We start from the raw sequence: 18,998 nt of genomic DNA on the forward strand, positions 1-18,998 counted from the left end.
GTGAAATAAAGTATGTAATCTGGATTCCTAAACAACCCTCTCATTGCAAAAACTTCTTTCAAAGAAGAAACACTGATTTGTTCAGACATCTAGAGTTTCATTAGGAGCCTGTAGTCCAAACCAATGGATATTCTGCCTAAATACTGACATTCCTGACACAAATGGAGGAGAACATGTCCTACTGATTAATGAAAAATACTAGATGAGTCATTGATCTGCATTATAGTTAGCCAAATATTTCGTGCAAGTACATTGAAGAGGAAAATAGCAACAATTTCTACCTACAGCACCTTGTTCATAGAAGGGTTAGGGCATGATATTGGTGTCTATATCTACCTCTGATCTGGTTTTCTCTGGTGTTACCATGGTGTCTGAGCCAAACTATACAGGTGTAAAGGCCTTCTCAATGCCAACCTGGTTGCTTCTCTGTAGAATTGGTATCTTCACTTTTAGTTTCACATTCTTCTAATTCAATAGCTCACTCACATCTTAAAATGGATTGAACAAGAACCACTCAATCTTCATGTGATTTTTGACATCAAGAACCATCCTATGTCTCTCTAATTTTCTTCCTAGACTCAGTGCAAAGTCTCAAATAGATATTTGTACTCAGAACTAGAGACCTAAGAATCTTCACCTTGCCTTTGTCCCCAGCTGGGCCCTGGTTTTGCAGGGCCTAGGCAGAGGGACAAGTGAGTCCAGAGCTAAAAATATCAATATGTAGTAAAATAATATTCTAGATCTGTAGAGACCTATCTCCTGAAAGTCTAAGTGCGCTGTAAAGCAGGTGATAAGCTTTGAGACTCACAGGGAAACTGAGGCAATAGCAGATGAAGTAGCTGGCCCATTGCCACAAAATAAATCAGAACAGATGAATGAAGAAGAAAGTTTAGAACATCATTTTACAAGGACTAAGCCATATCCCTTGAGGGACCTCACCAAAGAGAGTAAAGATGAAATGGAGCTTTTTTGAATTGTAGTAACTTGATGACTTATTAATAATTTATTGTCATGCTGCATTAGTACTATATATTAACAGCATTTCTGTGAATTCAGAAAAAAATAAATAAAGACCTTGGGAACCTTATTTTCATTTATGTCAGCTAAGTCACCCTGATAGCATGCCACACACAACAGCACAAAAAGCCTGTAAAGAAGATGTGTGTGTGTGTGTGTGTGTGTGTGTGTGTGTGTGTGTGTAAAAGCTCTTCCTGGTATAGATTGTAGGAATTTTTCCCTTCTCTGAGCTTTTGTATTTGCTGTAATTCCCTTTACTTCTCCCATCCAGTTGAAGAAGAATTTTCCTGAGTGAATACCTCTGCTTATCTTTTTTTGCTTGTTTTTGTCAACTAGTACCTATGTGTGAAAGCAAGTTGGATAAAAATTACAAAAAAAAGAAGGAAACAAAAAACTCTTTGACCTTAAAGGCCTTATCAATCTCCTAAATAGTGTGGCCTCAGGCAAGGTCATGTGTTAGAGAATAATTCCAGCACAGCTGGAAATTTCTTTTCTTCTTTTAAACTATTTAAAGATGGTGAAGAACCATCTAACAATATAATGAACAGTATTTTATCAATTTAAGCTTTTAAAAAAAATTAGAATTCTACTTAAATGTTTTATTTATTTCCTGTGGCTAAAGATGTTGACTGAATGTTCTCATTCATTGAAGGAAAGAAATCCTAGATTGACACACTGAGATTGATTTAAATTGTCATAAATTTTTCTTAGAAAAAAATTGGAAATGCTTCTTTTTTTTCTTAATGCACTAAGGTTTGAGCACAAGGCCTCATGTGTGTTAGATATTCAGCCATTTTTTTCTTCAGTTGGTTTTCTGAATAGAGTTTCACTTTATGCTGGCCAGTCTGGACCACGATCCTCTTATTTTCACTCTCCACTAAGCTAGGATGACAGGTATATGCCACTAGTGGGGCCTCTAAAGCCCCTTCTCTTCTTCTCCCAGCCTGGAACCATGATTCTCCTGACCTCTACTTCTAACTAGGATTACAAGCCTGAACCACCATGCCAGACTTGAAAATACTTCTTTTATTTAAAAAATACACATACACACAGAAATTATAAAAAGAAGATTTGTTGTGATACTCCCATACAGGCACAGAATATAGTTTGATCAGATTCACTCTTTTTAGGACGTTCTTGTCCCCTTTACAGTTTTTGGTGGGTTTCACTGCAGTATTTTCATGCACACATATAATATACTTCAGTCATATTCACCCTCCCCCTTCCTCTTCTTAAGAGTTGGAAATTCTTTTTATAGGAGACATTTTTTAAAAAGTATTTTTGGGTTATTTTTTCACTTACGACTCAATAGATATCAAAGTATATGGAATGATTTTATTCAGATGCTTCTTCAGTAGAAACAGCGTTATTGTTTTAGAGGTTTTAACAGCAAGTAAAAGTTTGCTCATACTTCAAATAAATGTGTACATAAGCATGATTGGCTTCTCTTTGTTTCCAGAAATCAGTGCAAAGAAACTTGTCTTCAGCCATTTATTTAGGTTGCTAAGAAAAAGTAATTGATCTTCTGAGACCTAACTGCTAGCATTTAAATAATACTTATGTTAGCATTTTCAATGAGAACTTTGCCTAAGGTGTAAAGAGATCAGGGCAGGAGCCCTGAATGGTTTAGATGATTTCCCCCACCCCCAATCTCTCCTGTGTCTGAAGTTGTCCAGCTGGGACTTATTTTACCTCCTTTGCCCTGAACTTTACTCAATTATGTTTCCTGTTACAGTCCCCTGGTGTTGAAATCAAGTTTTAGCTCAGGGAGTCTTTTCTTGTCTCAGTCTTCTCACTATGTTGTAGGAAACACATCCCTCTCGCCTTTCTAGATTTTATAAAAGAAACATCCCCAGAGCCGTATCAAAGAGTCTAATACTTACATGGTATTTTTAATATCTCCAGGCCCCCATACTTAGTAACTTCCTTTTCAATTTTTTTTTTATATCTGGGGCCTTGACCTTCACCTGCCAGTGATTTAAGTCTTGAGACGCTGCAGCTGCAGGAGGTGAAATGTGTTGGCAAATTAGGCAGCTCCTGTGGTTGCTCTCAGGATGTGAGCTCCTTAAACCATAAAGTCAAGGAATGAGCCAGAGAATGACACATGTGACTTTTGAGTTGTTGGTGGGGGGGGAGCGGGTGCTCAGGAATATAGCACTTGCCTAGCATGTACAAGGTCCTAGATTCAATTCCTAGTGTGTGTGTGTGTGTGTAAGAGAGAGAGAGAGGTGGGGGGGAAGGGAGGAGAGAGAGAAAGGGAGAGAGAGAGAGAGAATGAGAGAGAGAGAATGAGAGAGAGAGAATAAGAGAGAGAGAGAGACTTTCAAATCTCAGTAGGAAGAATAGATGGCATATACCATCCTCAATGGCAATTTTGTTTTCAATATTAAAATGCATTCTTGTGGTTCCTAAAAAAATAAGAACAGAAGGCAGATAGCTGGTTGGAAATTGGTGCTGTGGTATTCTTCCTTAAGAAGAGGCCTAAGTTTTCTTGTTAGAATTTCTCTGAGAGTCTGGTAAATATTTTCTGAGAAATCCATATGGCTTTGGTTAATCTCCATCCTTTTCCCAACACTTCTCTTCCCCACCCTTCACCCATAAATACGAAATGCATTTTTATTGATTCATTAAATTCTGGGAGACATTTCCAGTACTACTCAGTATTTAAATGGGCTTTACTTTTTTTCACATTTATTGTGGAAGAATACTAATGCTTAATTCTGCCTTCCCCTGCCTGGTTTGCATATATTTGTGTTGTATGTTAACCTGAACAAAAAAATCTACAGGAGCAAAAAACTGCCCTGCTAACAACTAATGACTTATCTTTTCACTTGCTCAAATTGAGAAATATTGCCTGTAGCAAACATAATAGGAAATGCATTTTTAATGCTCACACACATGCTCATTCCTTTAAAAAGAAAGCAGCTGACTGTTCTTAAAAATAAAGTTTCCCAAAGTATCCAGAGTAACATGGGATATAGAAAAAGGGAATTGAAGCCTTTGGAATTAATAAGGTTAGACAGAAATGTTAAAGTTTACTAATGAGTATGGAATTGAGCCTAAAAATAAATGTAAGAATCTTACCCCTCTCCTGCCATATTTATGGTTCTTCGGGAAGAATGCTACTTTGTCAGGGAACTTCTGAGTTGCTTTAGGTTACATGTTTTTTATTTAAGTTGATAACCTGTATATGCTCATTGGTAGGTGTTTTTTGATAGTAAGAAAAAGATGAAGTCATCTAAAACCCTTTCATTGCAAGTGCTTTTATCACTAACCTAAGCATTTTTTCTTCTCATATTTGATGAAATGCATTCTCTTTTGATTTAAGTTCACAGTTTGTATCAAAACTCATGGAGGCTCACCCAGCAATTTGGAGTTAAAGGGAACCATCATGCTAATTGCAAGGAACAGCCCAGGTTGACTATATTAGGAAAAACAAACTTAAGTTGCATGAGAAGGAAAATGAAAAACAGTCCTTAAGTGCTGGAGTGAGAACAAATAGATGTGTCTTGTAGAATTTCTTCAACAGCATTTTTTAATTACCTCTCTTCAAGGCATATTTTAAGTGGGCTTGTAACGGTAGCTTGAAGTATAAACTGGTAAGAACTCCAGTTGTTGGTTGAGGCTTGGCTGCAGAATGAGGAATGTGTGATCTGCAGGAGCAAGGGCGTAGCTGCCCATGAACAGAGATCACCAACACGCTTCCATCTCACGTCTGCCTTGCAGAAGTTTACTCCTAGACTGCATTGTATCAGGTAGCTCTTGATTATGAAGTGCTCAAATGCTTGTGGCTAAAACAACAAAATTATTTCAGAGGTCCTGGGCATCAGGAACTCAGTCAGATTCTGCTCCTCTGGGTCTGTTGCAATTCTCAGAGGCCACAGTAGTCTACTGCTAGGCTCAGCTGGAAATGATTTGCATCTTCAGTTCCTTGTGAGGTGTGTTTTTGGTGTTGTTGTTTTGTTTTGTTTTCTGTTTGTTGTTGTTGTTGTTTCTCCTAAGACATCAGTTGCTTCCATACTTCTTGGCTAGAAGACTCCTTTGGTATCTTGCTTCATGTTTCTCTCCACAGAGAAGCTCACAGTATGGCTCATTGCTTCGTGCACAAAAAAAAGAGAATATTAGCAAGAAGGAAGTTACAGACTTTTGTAACATAATCAGAGAGGTAACACCCCACAGCTTTTACTGTGTCCTATTCATTAAAAGCAAGATGCTAAATTCAGCCACTCTCAACAGCAGGGGATTACAGAAAGGAGTTAGGGAATTACATACCTGCAGGCAGGGAGTCTTTGGGAACCCTGTCAGGGCTGCCTACAAGTATGATACCAGTATTCTCCTCCTGTGTCTGAATGATAGACTTATAATGAATTGTGGTATGGATGTTACATACATTTGCAATGCTAAATACAATGCAATTATAAGCACTAATTTGGGAGGACTTGAATATGAGCCTTCTTAGTTACCATGTTGGCTAATTGTTCAGAGAAGCTCATCTGTACCCCTGTAGTCCAAAAGTGGGTTTTCAGAAACAGATGACATTAGGGCTTCTATCTGAGATCTGAACAGCATGAAGACAAGGTGCCCTCATAGCTTTATTAGCATGGTATCCTAATACAGAGAAACAGAGAGCTACAAGCTTATATTTCATTATCTCTTGCCAGGTTTTGATCGGTGCTTTGCAGCTCATTATGGAAAAGGACCCTATGGATTGATTTATAAAGTTGTTATTAAGATAATAGAACGGGACATTTTCCTTGTTTTAATGGACTCCATGTCTATACTGCCAACTTCCTGACTCAACATGTACATTTTTAGCAGTAAAGGAGTACAGTATCTTAACAATATATATACATATATTTATATGTAATATATATATATATCACATATTACATATTGCATATATATAAAAGAGTAAAAGAAAGTGAATTTGGATTTGTGGTAACTGTTTAAAGTATTCCTCATTTTAATTGAAATTTTCGATTAGACAACCCATGTATCTTTATAGGAAAAATTTAGGTCTATATTTTCTTCATCTATTACATTTAAATACCTCTAATTAGTTGTCAGTGCTCTGATTTGGGGAATTTAGGGATGAAATGTTTCAATTATTTTATTCTAGTTGCTATTGATTGGCTTCTGGAAAAATCAGTGAGGTCTCTGATGAAAGTCTGTCAAATGAACTTTTATTGACATGCTACTCCAGGCAAAGCCAACACTAACTCCTTGTTCAAAGCAGTCTGGCTCTTCATGTGACCCTCGGTTATACACAGGCCACTCTGGATGCCCTAAGATGTGGCTCATGTTTATGTCCTAGCTGGAATAGGTATAATATAAAGGCAGGAACAGTATGTAAATAAAGATGCTGGCATGCAGAAGGAATTTTTAAATTATTTGAAATGATGGGTGAAACTGAAGCAATATATTGTGCATCTTGATAACTGATGCCTATCAATTTCCAGTGTTGACTGTTAATTTTGTAAAGTAACACCAAGAAATTGTATATGTACATATAAAGAAGTTATAATATAGATGTAAAATTACATTTGCATTTTCTTTTAACTAAGATAATGTTGATCTTTACACAGTGATTTTTTTTCCCATTGCCAAGGGCATTAATATTACTTACTCCTTCCTACTCCAAAGCCAGGTTTTTATTCCCTCACTTCCATCCTTTGGCTGTATATTTTGCTCATAAGTCATCCTGAGAAGATTATTTTCTTTCTAAATTTACTTGTGGGAATAGTACATACTCGAATTCTTCTGTTATTTCATGTTTTAAATGCTCACTCATCTGCCTTTTGGTTACTTGAGATTTGTAAAACGCCTTTTTGTTACCTTATATCTTCCGATATTACGAATGATAAACCATCTGTATTTTGAGTAGTATAAATGTGTCACACATCTGTCAACTGTGGGGTGTGGGGTGAAGAAACCTTGAAATTTAACATAAGGTAAAGCAACACCCTTATTTTTTTCAAATTTCCATAAGAATTGTAATTTTGTTGATATGGATTTTTAAAAATTATTTTTTGTTTTTCAATATAAAGAAGGAATCCAACCTGCATTGACCTGGCAAATGTCGTCTGTTTTGGCTGTTGGGGTTAGGAATTTACTGTGTGTGCTGAGGCCAGAGATTACAGAGTTAACCTATTCACTATAGTCTATATCTGCACTCACGTAAATAATCTTTGCTCATATCTTTTCCTAAGGATTCGCGTGTAATAGTCCAACAGGGTCACTAGGCCTCAATCACATTATCCTCTTTAAGGCTTTTCTGGTGATAGGAGATAACTTAAGAAAGGGGGAAGACTGATGGGAAGACTGGTCTTTAATTTATGTATGAATGCATATTTTTAATTCACTGACAAATGAGCTGTCCCTTAATTTAGGCTTATTGTCCCTCCTGGTGAGTATGTGAGATAACTCTCTAGGTTTTATCTTGACTTTTTTTTTGCCTGAGGGCTCATCATTTTCTTCTGTTTAGTTATTCCAACATAGCATACAATAATTTTTATGTGCTGGATTTATTTCTCATTAGTAGATTCTGTAAGACCTCCACTAAATCCTCAAAACAATTAAACATTTGATCATGCTTTGAGCCTGCTTATCTTGCAATGTCATGTGTAAAATCAGTTATTTGCCTGTGTCAAATCAAGTTCAGGAGCTTGAAGCGAGTTCATTTAAGCTCAGAAATCTACAGAACAGCAGTGCAAATATCCACATGTCACTTTTCCATACTACCTCTCATGAATAAGGCATGCACTCGTTCAAGAACCTATGGTTTTCCTAATGAATTGGAGTCACCTATTTGTGCTGTGTTTGTGACATTCATATTTGCAGTTGGGGTCTATAGGAAGGACACCATTTCCTGGATCAAACCACAAAGTACAAATATTGTGCCCTAAATAACACACTAGTTACTCTAAATGTCAGTAGAGGGAGTGTTTCCGACTTTGATTTAATGAAAGCTTACAGCAAAGCCAGCTGTTAGCACTTCTTAACTGCTTGTCAGTGGGGACCAGGGCAGATGAGGAGGGTTAAAAACATCTTTTCTCTATACTTTTGTCTTAAAATTTAAAGAGATTCAACAGGTGTTGAGGAATGACACTTGGGGGTCTCTTACTCCTTAAAGTCTTTTAGGTGGTGAATTTCTGAGTTCTCCACAGAATTCAGACAGCTTTAGTTATTTAGCTATTAGTTATTTAGTTAACATGGCAAATTACTTGCGAGTTTGAGTCCTGAATCCACTCCCTTGCAAAGTAAGCATATTTGTTTTCCAGGTTCCCCATGAACACTGAAACAAAAATTAAAAATAAAAGGTAGAGAATACACGGTAAATGCTAGTCTTCTCTTTGTCACTTTGGGTATTAACAAACTAATTTTAAGCCATGTGTGTTTTGATTGATGTCATCTGCTTTTTCTGAACAAAAAACCACTTGAAGCAAGCTCAAGGGAGGAAAATATGCCACACTCATTTTTATAATTTTTGTCATTGCTAGAGTGCATTTGTAAACACATGTGGTTGCAAAGAGTCTTACCTCCCTTGGAAATCCCTTTCACATTATGCTTGAATACTGAGAGGAGGTAATCTTTCAAACGTGGAGAAAGTTTACAATCTTATTATCTTGAAGAGGAGAAGAAAGTTTCTTCCTCACATGATTTATAACTTGAAACATGTTGTCATGTTTTGGTAAGCCCGCTTTATTAATTCCATCCTTCTCTGTGTCAAATTATTATTTTTAAGTACCATTGAAACATAGTACTTTCTCAATAGCATATTATTCTTCTAATAGCATGATGGTGGTTTGCGGGGCTCGAGTTTAGTCATATAGAAAGTGGAGCCAAGTTTTGAGTAAAGCCTATAATTGAATTACCTACAGAGCACTGACAGACAAGCTTTCAAGATGAACAAAGCTTGCTTTCCCCAGCAGAAATCTGTCATGTTTAAGTCTGCCTTGTAACTATCTATTATTGGTCTTGGCCAGTGTTCTTACTGTGAGTCTCTGGTGTACACCTTTTCCTGCAATCTAGAAGGGACAGCTCATAAAGCAAAAGAGCTCAAACATTATTCTCTTGTTTTAGAGAAAATTGATAACAGATCATGTTAAATTGGAATGCCTTTGAAATAAAAATCCAAAGTATTTTTTCATAGATTACCCACATTTTTGCACATTCTTTCTTTATTGTATTTAAGAAAAAGAAGATAGGGATGTGACAATGGTCCTTTCTATAGCCCTGTGAGATCAATCTGAACAGTATTTGTTTTAACTTCAGACAAGAATTAAAGTATGTTCCCATTGTTCTTGAAAGAATGTATTGTAGACATGTATATGGAAAAAACAAAGAATAATGGGTTATTGTTCTCTCCTTTCTCTCACTCTTTCTCTTTCTCTTATCCACAGCCTCTGCAATCCCAGATAATGGAAGAAGGTCCTGCTTAAAGCTCAAAGTCTTTGTGAGACCAACAAGTAAGTTCACTCAAACGAGCCTCTGAGGTCCCTTTCACCAGGCATGCTTTATCATGTGGTGTGGTTCACAGCGGTAAAACATTTTGTTTTTTAATGTTAAATCTTGTGTGGTATATGTTTTGTATATCAACATCCATGCTTTAGTTTTCATCATATTTTTCTCATCATTCTTCATGATGCTTTTATTTTATTTAAGTACACAGCAGTTGCTAACTTGTTGTTTCTTAGGCTGTTGTACGTGCACAGCAAAAGGGAACAATATTGGCATTTGGATACATGCCATTGATTGTCAAACAATCTTTGCATACGTAAAAGAAAAAAAGTAGAGAGAAAGAAAAAAAAGAAAGAAATGGGAGTATAAAGGTGTCTTCACTAACATATTTGGCTGTTATCTCTATTTTTGTTATAGATAGCTGTATGAAAACTATAGGTGTTCATGATCGTGTTTTCGATGTTAACGACAAAGTAGAAAATTCATTAGAACCAGCAGGTTAGTATGCTTAGAGAATCTCTTTTAACAAATGCATCTATCTCTCTGGAGCTTCAGTACTTTTTTTCCTTTCTTCCTCTCTGCATGTTTGCATGGTAGAGTTGTTCTGCTTTGGCCCACTGCTAGCAATGCTAATAGTACTTATATTCTATCTCATCCTCCCGTATTTTCATGTAATGCATGTTAGATAAAATACCAGTTTTGTTTTGGACATGGGTTGCATCTAATACAATATCCTAACACAGAAGCCCCATCCAGATGTTGAAATCTCACTACCTTTTACCACATCCTCAGAGCATGCTGGTCACATTGTGACTGAGAAAAGTCTAGTTTTCAGATGAGTCAGAAAACATTTCTAATGTACATATTTATAAAATTTTCTTTTAATTATCAAATCCAAATCTGTGGATAATAGATCATGCACAAAATAGCAACTAATTCAATGCATTTAGTGTTCTCTAGAAATTCATATCCATCATGGAACTCACCTAAAAAAAAACCTTCACATTATTTCACTATCATTTGTGCTGTTGTCAGTAGCAATTGGTTTGGAGAAATATGCTTAGATTGTTACCACAAATTCCCATACCTTGAAGACTAAGGCAAAATAAGTGGGATTTTGTTTGTTTGTTATTTTGTTTTATGTGCTGGTACTAGGGCTTGAACTCAGGGCCTTGTGCTGTCATTGGACTCATTTGTTCAAGGCTTGTGCTCTACCACTTGAGCCATAACTCCATTTCCAGTTTGGCGCTTTTTTTTTTTGGTAGTTTAATTGGACATTAGAGTCTGGTGGACTTTTCTGCCCAGGCTGGTTTGGACCTTGATCCTCAAACATCAGACACCTAAGTAGCTAGGATTACAGGAATGACCCTCCGTGCTCAGCCAAATTAAAATTTAAGGATAAGCTAATTATTTATGTTACTGACTTTCTAACTTTCTACACTTTCTAAACTTTCCCATCACTGTGAAGAAAAATAATATCCCTAATAGTATTCTAAAATCTAAACATTTACGTTTGTGGCATGTGGGGAGATAATGACAACCTGTAAAAAGTATCCATTTGGTTATAAAGTCAGTCTGGTCATTGAATGCAACTAGACCGGATGCTTATGTGTGGAAGTCCTCCATCCACTGTTGAGTGAAGAGTCTGCCTGAAAATGCCCATGTCCTCTCCCCATCCCTTTTCCTCCATCCCACCACTGAAGATGTTTAGACATTTCCTTACCCACCTTCCATGATGACCATGTGGAAGCTTAAGGGAAATAAAATCACTTTCTTTCCACAAAGAGACTTGAGCTCTTTCATATAAAGATTCCCATCCCCCCCACCCCACATACATACGCACACTTTTTTTTGGTCTTTTTCTTATGTTTCTAAAAATTAAAGGGTTTCAAGGTCCACTTTATCCTCTGAGTATTGTTACAGGAATAATGTAGTCAGTGAGCCTAAGGGAAACTTATCCTGAGTAAATGCAGTGCCTCAGGACATACAATAGCTTCTACATTGTAGCTGACAGGAAGACTTAGAGTGTTTTTTCCCCCCTCCAAGCATTCTTGTTTTCCTAAAGCAGGCATCTAACCCAGAGCGCAAATGAGAGAGGTGTGTACAATGAGCTTTCAAAGACTTTAGTGGCTCCCCAGAAATCAGTTAGGCACTTTGGGATGTTGCAAGGAATGAGTGCTGACACAGAGACATTTTAATTGTGTCCTGGAAATCTGGAAGCATTATTGTGACTTTTCAAGGTACCAGCATGAGGTTGTAGCCACCATAGTAGCAGCAAGTTCAATGGGAACTCTTCTAAACCTCACAGTCTCCACTCTTCCTCCTGCAACTGAGAACACTTGCCCAGTTACACATGCCCAGGTTTAACATTCACATCTCTTGGCCTCCATTTCATATTAGTATTCAAGTAATATTCCTTTACTGTTCCTGAAGGCAGAGATAGTCAGAAAGAAGACTTACTAACTTTGTGAATAAGTCATAAGTTGAATGACCAGTTAGGTGGGACTATGATTCTTTAATTCACATTTTTCAAAATATGTTCAACATATCTCCCCCATGACCTTTATTTCCAGGTAAACACCTTGCCTATGTAGAGAACAGGAGGCTGCTAAAAATATACGAGGTAGCAGTTTTTCTCTGGCAATGGAAAGGCACACTGAGGACTGTTCTGCTATTAAGAAAATTACATTTGAATTCAACTAATGATAAAATGGAGGATAATAAGACACTTTCACACATGAACACTTTTCAATATCTTTTAGGAAACAGATCTTTTTCACAGTGCATTTGAAGGTAGTAGATATTTGCTCACGTGTAATACAACATAGATAAGTAGTATGTCCACTTACGTGTGTACATGTAGCTATTTGAGTTAGTCATGACTGTGCTTAAGAGCTTCCTGATGAGCATCTCCACTCCAAAAGTGAGACAAAGTTGAGCCACAGTCTGTGGAAGTTTGTGTAGGATGCCACATTTGTACTTCACCCTATTCCTTAGGAAATTCAGTCAGACTTAAGACATTGCCCATACTGGTGATTGATTGAGCTGGTATACAGTCTCCTTTAGCCAGCTCTGTGAGTAGACACAGACTTTATGAATCCAACAAGTCTGAAAAGATCCCACTGCATGTATTCAGCAATGCGTACTAATTCACCTGTCTCTGGAATGTATTTGTCTTTTTTGTTTGCTTGCACATTCTGCCTGCCAGTCTCCTATCATCAGGGATGCAGGATGATCTCAGGACAGACATATGTCACATTACATGCTCTACAATATTTCTAGTGCTATATTAACCATTGAAACACCCATGTGGTAGAATCCTATACCCAGGAGACAAGACTTGATTTGGATTCTGAAGAGGAGCATTTATTTCTACCAAGTCATGTTCACTCATACAAGTTTTACAAATCCTCTCATCTTTAGCTATAGTTTCCATTGGAATAGATTTTGCTTATGAATTCGTCCTTAGAATTCTGAAATTGCTCAGATTTATCTGAATGATGGCCTCTTTCTCATCTCACTCTTAGCGGGAGGGAGAGAGCACAGAATCCCACCATAATTGAGGCCCTATTTGAATCAAATGACACTTTGTAGAATCCTGATGGAGAATGCAAGGTTGCAGGAACAAGAGAATTATGATGTCCTAATAGAATAGATTTTCTGTTTGGGGAAAAAGATAACATATATTCATTTGTTGCTTACTAAAGGGCTAATTCCAAAGATTGTCCATGATTAAGTAGACTGAATGCTACATTCGCCTAATGCCTTATATAGATGAAAAAAAAAACCCAGCCTTCCTTCACCTCTTGTGCCAGGTGGGCCCTTGATGGGCACTTGCAGGGGACAGGAGGCGGAGAAGCAGTTCCCCCCATGCTGACACTGAGTGCCCGGGTGTTGCTTACACATCCTTTAGTAGTATACTTCCAAGCAACTCTCGGCGCTAGATTGGTGTAGCATGCTATTAAGAATAAAGCGGAGAAGAACCCAATAGGTGATATCATTTCCGGTGTATAAATATAAGTGATGTTTTCAAATGAACTCTAGAATCCTCTGGGTTTATGGTTCTTTCATAATTAAGCCTGAAGTGCTCCATTGTTTTGATTGACACCATATTGGTGCTCTTAAGAAGATGATTTGGATTTTAATTTCAGGGCTGCTAAGGTCCTTTACTTCTGCCTCCTATTAACTGCAGATTTAATTACTACATTAGTGAGGTTGAAAAGAGCAGAGAAAAGATAAGGGTCTGCAAGTAGTTGGCTACATTTTGCAGGACTTCCATCTTTTTCTCTGCATCACTTACCCTCTCATGCTTGCTTCCTAACTTTTCAAGTCTCCTAACCTAAACCCACTCCAGCCAGGTTGCTTAATTGCAGGAAGGGGGAACACATGAGACAAAAGGATGCAGCAGATTCTCTATCAGGACCTGCTAAAATGCTAGCAGCCCTCCAGATCAGAAGACTGATGGCTGAGAAAATGTATTTCCTAGTGCCAATGAGGAAGAAACGGGATGAATATCCCGAATTGAGGACTGGCCTAAAAATAGGTCACTTCAGGACAAATGATAGGGAGTGTGACTCTACCCTGTCACATAGGACAATATACATGAGTTTAAAGTAGTGAGCACCAGGCATGATGGCTGATGCCTGTAACCCCATCTACCCCAGGAGGCAGCTATCAGGAGGATTGACATTGTAGTCCAGTCAATGAGCAAATATTAGTAAGAGATCCTGTCCCAAGTAAATCAGGCGTGGTAGGGCATATTTTTAATCTTCGCTACCCAAAAGGCATAGGCGGGAGGACCATGGGGGGAGGCCAGCCCTGTACAAAATGGCAAGATCCTATCCAAAAAATAACTAAAGCCCAAAGTGCTGAAGGTGTGACTCAAAGGGCAGAGTATCTGACTGGCGAGCATAATGTCCTGAATTCAAACCCCATTACTTCAAAATAAATAAAGCATATAAGTAATGGATAATTAATCCATTAAGAGGCCCAAGCCTGGCCACAGGGGGATATTTAGAGATTATCTTTCGAGGTCTACCTGAGAGCAGCCATTAGCATCTCACATTTATTGTTCTTTCCGATTGACCATTGAGTGAACCCAGATGGCAGTGGAGCTCACAGAGGAAGTTCATGTGATGCTGAAATGGAAACTGCACCAAGGCTCACTTGTGGGTTCTCAGATCCTGTTCAGAGGTCATTTCATCTAAAAGCCCAAGTGAGGCCAGGTGGAAGGAAGGAGATGGGCCGCACTGGGGAAGAAAGAGCACAGTGCATGGGCAAGCCTCCAGCCTATCTTTGGCCACTAATTACTGCAAAGTTCCCATTTCCCAGTTAAGCCCGTTAATCGGGCAGATCAGGGAGGCTATCCAAAGTCAGAGGCAGCCTCGTAGAACACTTTATAGCTAAATAAAAGAAGCTTAACTCACTTAATCCATTTTATTTAGAGGAAAATTTGCATCCACACTGATAATTTATATGCCAAGCTTCAGCCTGATAAAAATAAGAATAGTCAAGTTCAAGTAATTTAATCCTGAAGATGCAGAGCTTATAATGAAAATAGCACCATAATTGATTCCTAATTGTAGGCAAACCAGTGGCTATTTTTTAAAAATATATAGTTGACTGATATATATATATATATATATAGTTGATTTATATATAGTTTATTTAAAATAGTATTGTTTTGACAATTAATTTTCCCTGTTGGAAAATACACCCAGGCACAAAGCAAACCAGGCATTCTACACTAATCCTATGAAATGGATAAAAAGAAGAAAATGAGTTAGTCCCTCCTGATGAATTACTAATGTGCCCACATAACTGCCTGTGGCCCTAACCTCTTCTAACATGTTCCTTCCTTCCCTGTGGCATCACAAGTTGGTGCAACATGTGTCTGACCACTGGCAAAACAGCACTGGCTCATATGGCAAAGGTTACAGTGTAGGCACAACCTTTTTTGTTGTTGTTGTTTTGCCCCCTTCCATTTTAAAGGGAAGTATTAATACTGTGGAGACAGACGAATTGTCCCAGCCTTTCCTTTGTTTGCTGTAAATAATGAGTGATTATGCAGACATGAAAGTCAATGGTGGCACAAGGTTCATTACACTACTTTGCAGAGGGTGGTGGGGTCTATTCACAGCAGGCTGCTGCAAGAGGGTTATTAACAATGTGGAATCTCATTGGAACGTGTGCTTTCTATTTGAACAGATGACACCGTACATGAGTCAGCCGAGCCATCCCGCGGAGAGAACGCGGCACAGACACCAAGGATACCCAGTCGACTTTTGGCAATCCTACTGTTCTTCCTGGCAATGCTTTTGACATTATAGCACAGTCTCCTCCCGTCACCTGTCACAGAAAAACACCAGGGTCTTGGAACACCAGAGATCCACCTAACTGCTCATCCTAAGAAGGGATTTGTTATTGGTTTTTGGCAGATGTCAGATTTTTTGTTTTTGTTTTCTTTCTTTCAGCCTGAATTCTAAGCAACAACTTGGAGGGGGGTAGTGGCTAAACTAGATGCCACCTCCTTCACCCCACCCCACCCCACCCCTATCCCTGGCCTTTGACTTTTCTCACCCCTTCCAAATTAAATGGACTCCAGATGCAAATGCCAAATTGTCTTAGTGACACCAGTGGGTTCTTCAGCTCCTGTGCATTCTCCTCTAAGAGCTCAGCTCCGTTGGTGCACTGTGCCAGCGGCGTATGGACATGGAAGCGTAGTGGCAGATGTGGCCAATGATGGCCAGGCCCGGGAGGGTTTCACTCTCTATACAATATTTATGCCTTCTCATTCAGGACTGCAAGATGATCATACAGGGCATCATGTCACCATGTCAGGTCCAGAGGGGAGGTATTAAGAATAGACACAATATTACACCATTTCCTCTAGGAGCATATAGATGAACAGGCTTCTGAAAGGTTGAAACACTGGTTTTATTTTATTTTTTTAAATATGACTGTCTTAAAGCATTCTGGACAGTGAAATGTGTGATCTGCAAAAGAAGCCTTGTTATTTTTTTCCCCCAGGAGGCAGGAAGGGTACAGGAATGCTAACCCAGAGCAAGTGTGAAATAAAGAACACTATCTGTTCAGTGGAGGTGGGTATGTGTGAGTGCCTCTATTTTGTTAGTGACTGGGCAGTGCACACCAGATTTTTTCTTTCCTTTTGAATACAGATCACCATGGTGCTACAATTTTTTTTTCTTCTTAGGAATTCAAAGAGGCATTTTTTTTTTAATGAATAAAGTGACCTTCCCCAAGGCTGACAAGCCAGGTTTGATGAGTCCAGAGTGGAATAGCTTTGGCTGCTCCTCTGGGGGCAACAGGTACCAAGAAAAAGATGTCAGTGGACAGAGGAGAAGTGATTTGGCTTTGCTGGAGCTCCAGTGTGCCGTGGCCTTTCCCCTACTCCCATCCCAATGCCCACATTTTGCTCTACACTCCGTGATCACAGGGGACTTAGACACAAACCCCTGTTCCCAGGAGAGTCAGTCAGCACTACGTGGGAGGGCGAAAGGGAAATTTGGAATAAAAAATTCCAAAGCTTGGAATAAAAAAAAAAAATTCAAGTGTTGATTTTATATTCTTTCCCTTTCTGACACAGCCTGAAGCGTAGAGGGAACGTGTGTTTATCTGTGGGAGATAAACAAGATGGAGTCCCAAAGACTTTAACAAAATATTTTTTTAAAAATCCACTAGAATAGAAAATACATTATTTAGATATACTTTATGCTGAGAGTGAGTATATATGCTTGTCCTATTTAAACTTGTGAGAAAAAGTGGTATCCCTTGATACATTTAGAACTATGGGGTGGGGAGGGGCTATCTTGTTTCATTGTAGGGTGGGGCAGAAGGAGAAGAAACACAGGATGACCCTGTTTAAAGAATCTTAGCATGGCCAACAAGGGACATTTCCAGTTGATTACAGGAAATGCAGGCCCTGGGGTTTCTACGAGTGGAGCTCTCATGAACTTGAATATCCAAAGCCTAGACGTGGGAAAGTGTCAGAACAGTGGGAGCAAAAGCAGTCTAGCCTTTTTCATTTCTATTGCAGCAGGACAATAGAAACCATGCCTTTCAACATAAGTCAACAAATGCAACGGTCATGTTAAATGTGAAAATGGAAAGCATTCCAACAGAAATAAAGGGTTTTATATATTCACTTTTTTAAAAAGATATATATGTAAACAAAAAATGAAAGGGGGATCATATTATGGACAGACTTCATAAATGGCAATTTGCTTAGAATTGTGCAGTTTCGAATTAGAAAAATATGTGAATGAAGGCGGCTGTCAATGTACTGCACCCAGGAGAGTTATACACATATTGAAATGTAATCTGGGCTTATCTGATATAGTTAGAGTGGACATGAATACTGAGTCTGCTCTCACTGAGAACCAAGTCAGTGGGGCTGCCAGGCTGGAGGGTACGAGCATCTCTCCTCCACCAACATCAATGACTTCTCCAGAGTGGCAGAGTCTTATCACAGAAGGCACCCACCATTTCACTGAAACAAAAGTTCATAGCATTTGATTCCTTTTTGATTTATTTATATGCTCAGTACTCTCAGTATTATCCAGAAATACAATTTTTTTAAATTAATAGTTACAAGCTTTTTGGTCCAATGGGATTTGAGTAGAGGGGGAGAAAAATCACCTCGTAAAATGGATCAGTAGTCAGAACCAAAATTATATTGCATGTTCTATAATCAAGGAAATCAAATGATCCCATAATGATTTCTGGTAGTCATAACATTAGCAGTACTAATTTCATTTTAGAAATGGTGACTTCTGTGGGTTTTTTTTTCCCTAGCATTTGTCTAACAAATGATAAAGTAATTACTCATGGCCCTCTCTGCCATCATTGTCTTTAATTTTTCACAGTGAAATTAGTGCATCACTATTGCACCATTGCAAATTAAGTTTAAAAAATAGCAAAACTGTCCACACCAGTAGACAATATGCTTCTCTACCTATAAGTGACGTAATCATAGCTTCTTCACTTGCTGTGGAGTTTTCAAGAAGATGATCAGCATCAGTTTTCATCTTGTCCAAAAAGCGCTGGTGGCCTTTTGTGGTGATGTTAACAATCCTCTGGGGACTTAGGAGGATGTCGATGCGACTTTGTAACAGATTTAATTTCAAGAACAATTCAGAATCATGCAAGGCAGCCATAGTGCCCCTCAGCCCCAGTTGGTCAAACCCCAGCGACCTTTGCCCCTGGTTGCCAAGGGCTTGCAACATGAAGCAGGGAAATAAGGATCTGTTTAGTGGATACCGTGTATCCTGTAATAGACCAGGTAACCGTTCGTGTTAGTTTAGACTATTGTTTTGTACTGTACTTTCTTGGGTGGCAGAGGAAAGAAAAGTTAAAACAAAAAAAATGCGTTCTTTAATTCTGTATTATTAGCAACCTCTGTTGTATATAGTGTTTGATAATAAAGTATTAATTTGATTCTTATGTCTTTTGTAAGTAGAACAATAGACTTTCAGGATACAAAAACATGCATAGAGGTTTTG

General features: G+C 38.3%; 1 protein-coding gene across 2 annotated transcripts in view; it reads left to right on the top strand.

Moving 5' to 3' along the window:
* Efna5 (ephrin-A5) overlaps positions 1-17,023 on the top strand; it is a 282,746-nt gene extending 265,723 nt beyond the window's left edge. The window contains exons 3-5 of one of the 2 annotated variants that reach the window (XM_013020338.1): positions 9,420-9,485; positions 9,895-9,975; positions 15,685-17,023. In XM_013020338.1, coding sequence (XP_012875792.1) covers positions 9,420-9,485; positions 9,895-9,975; positions 15,685-15,806 — 269 coding nt within the window. In that variant the 3' untranslated portion in view covers positions 15,807-17,023. The remainder of the gene's footprint in view (positions 1-9,419; positions 9,486-9,894; positions 9,976-15,684) is intronic. The other variant, XM_013020339.1, reaches the window with a different exon arrangement.
* The last annotated feature ends 1,975 nt before the right edge of the window (positions 17,024-18,998 follow it).

The sequence above is a fragment of the Dipodomys ordii genome, unplaced genomic scaffold (genome assembly GCF_000151885.1).
Source record: "Dipodomys ordii isolate 6190 unplaced genomic scaffold, Dord_2.0 Scaffold50, whole genome shotgun sequence".
Taxonomy (NCBI): domain Eukaryota; kingdom Metazoa; phylum Chordata; class Mammalia; order Rodentia; family Heteromyidae; genus Dipodomys; species Dipodomys ordii.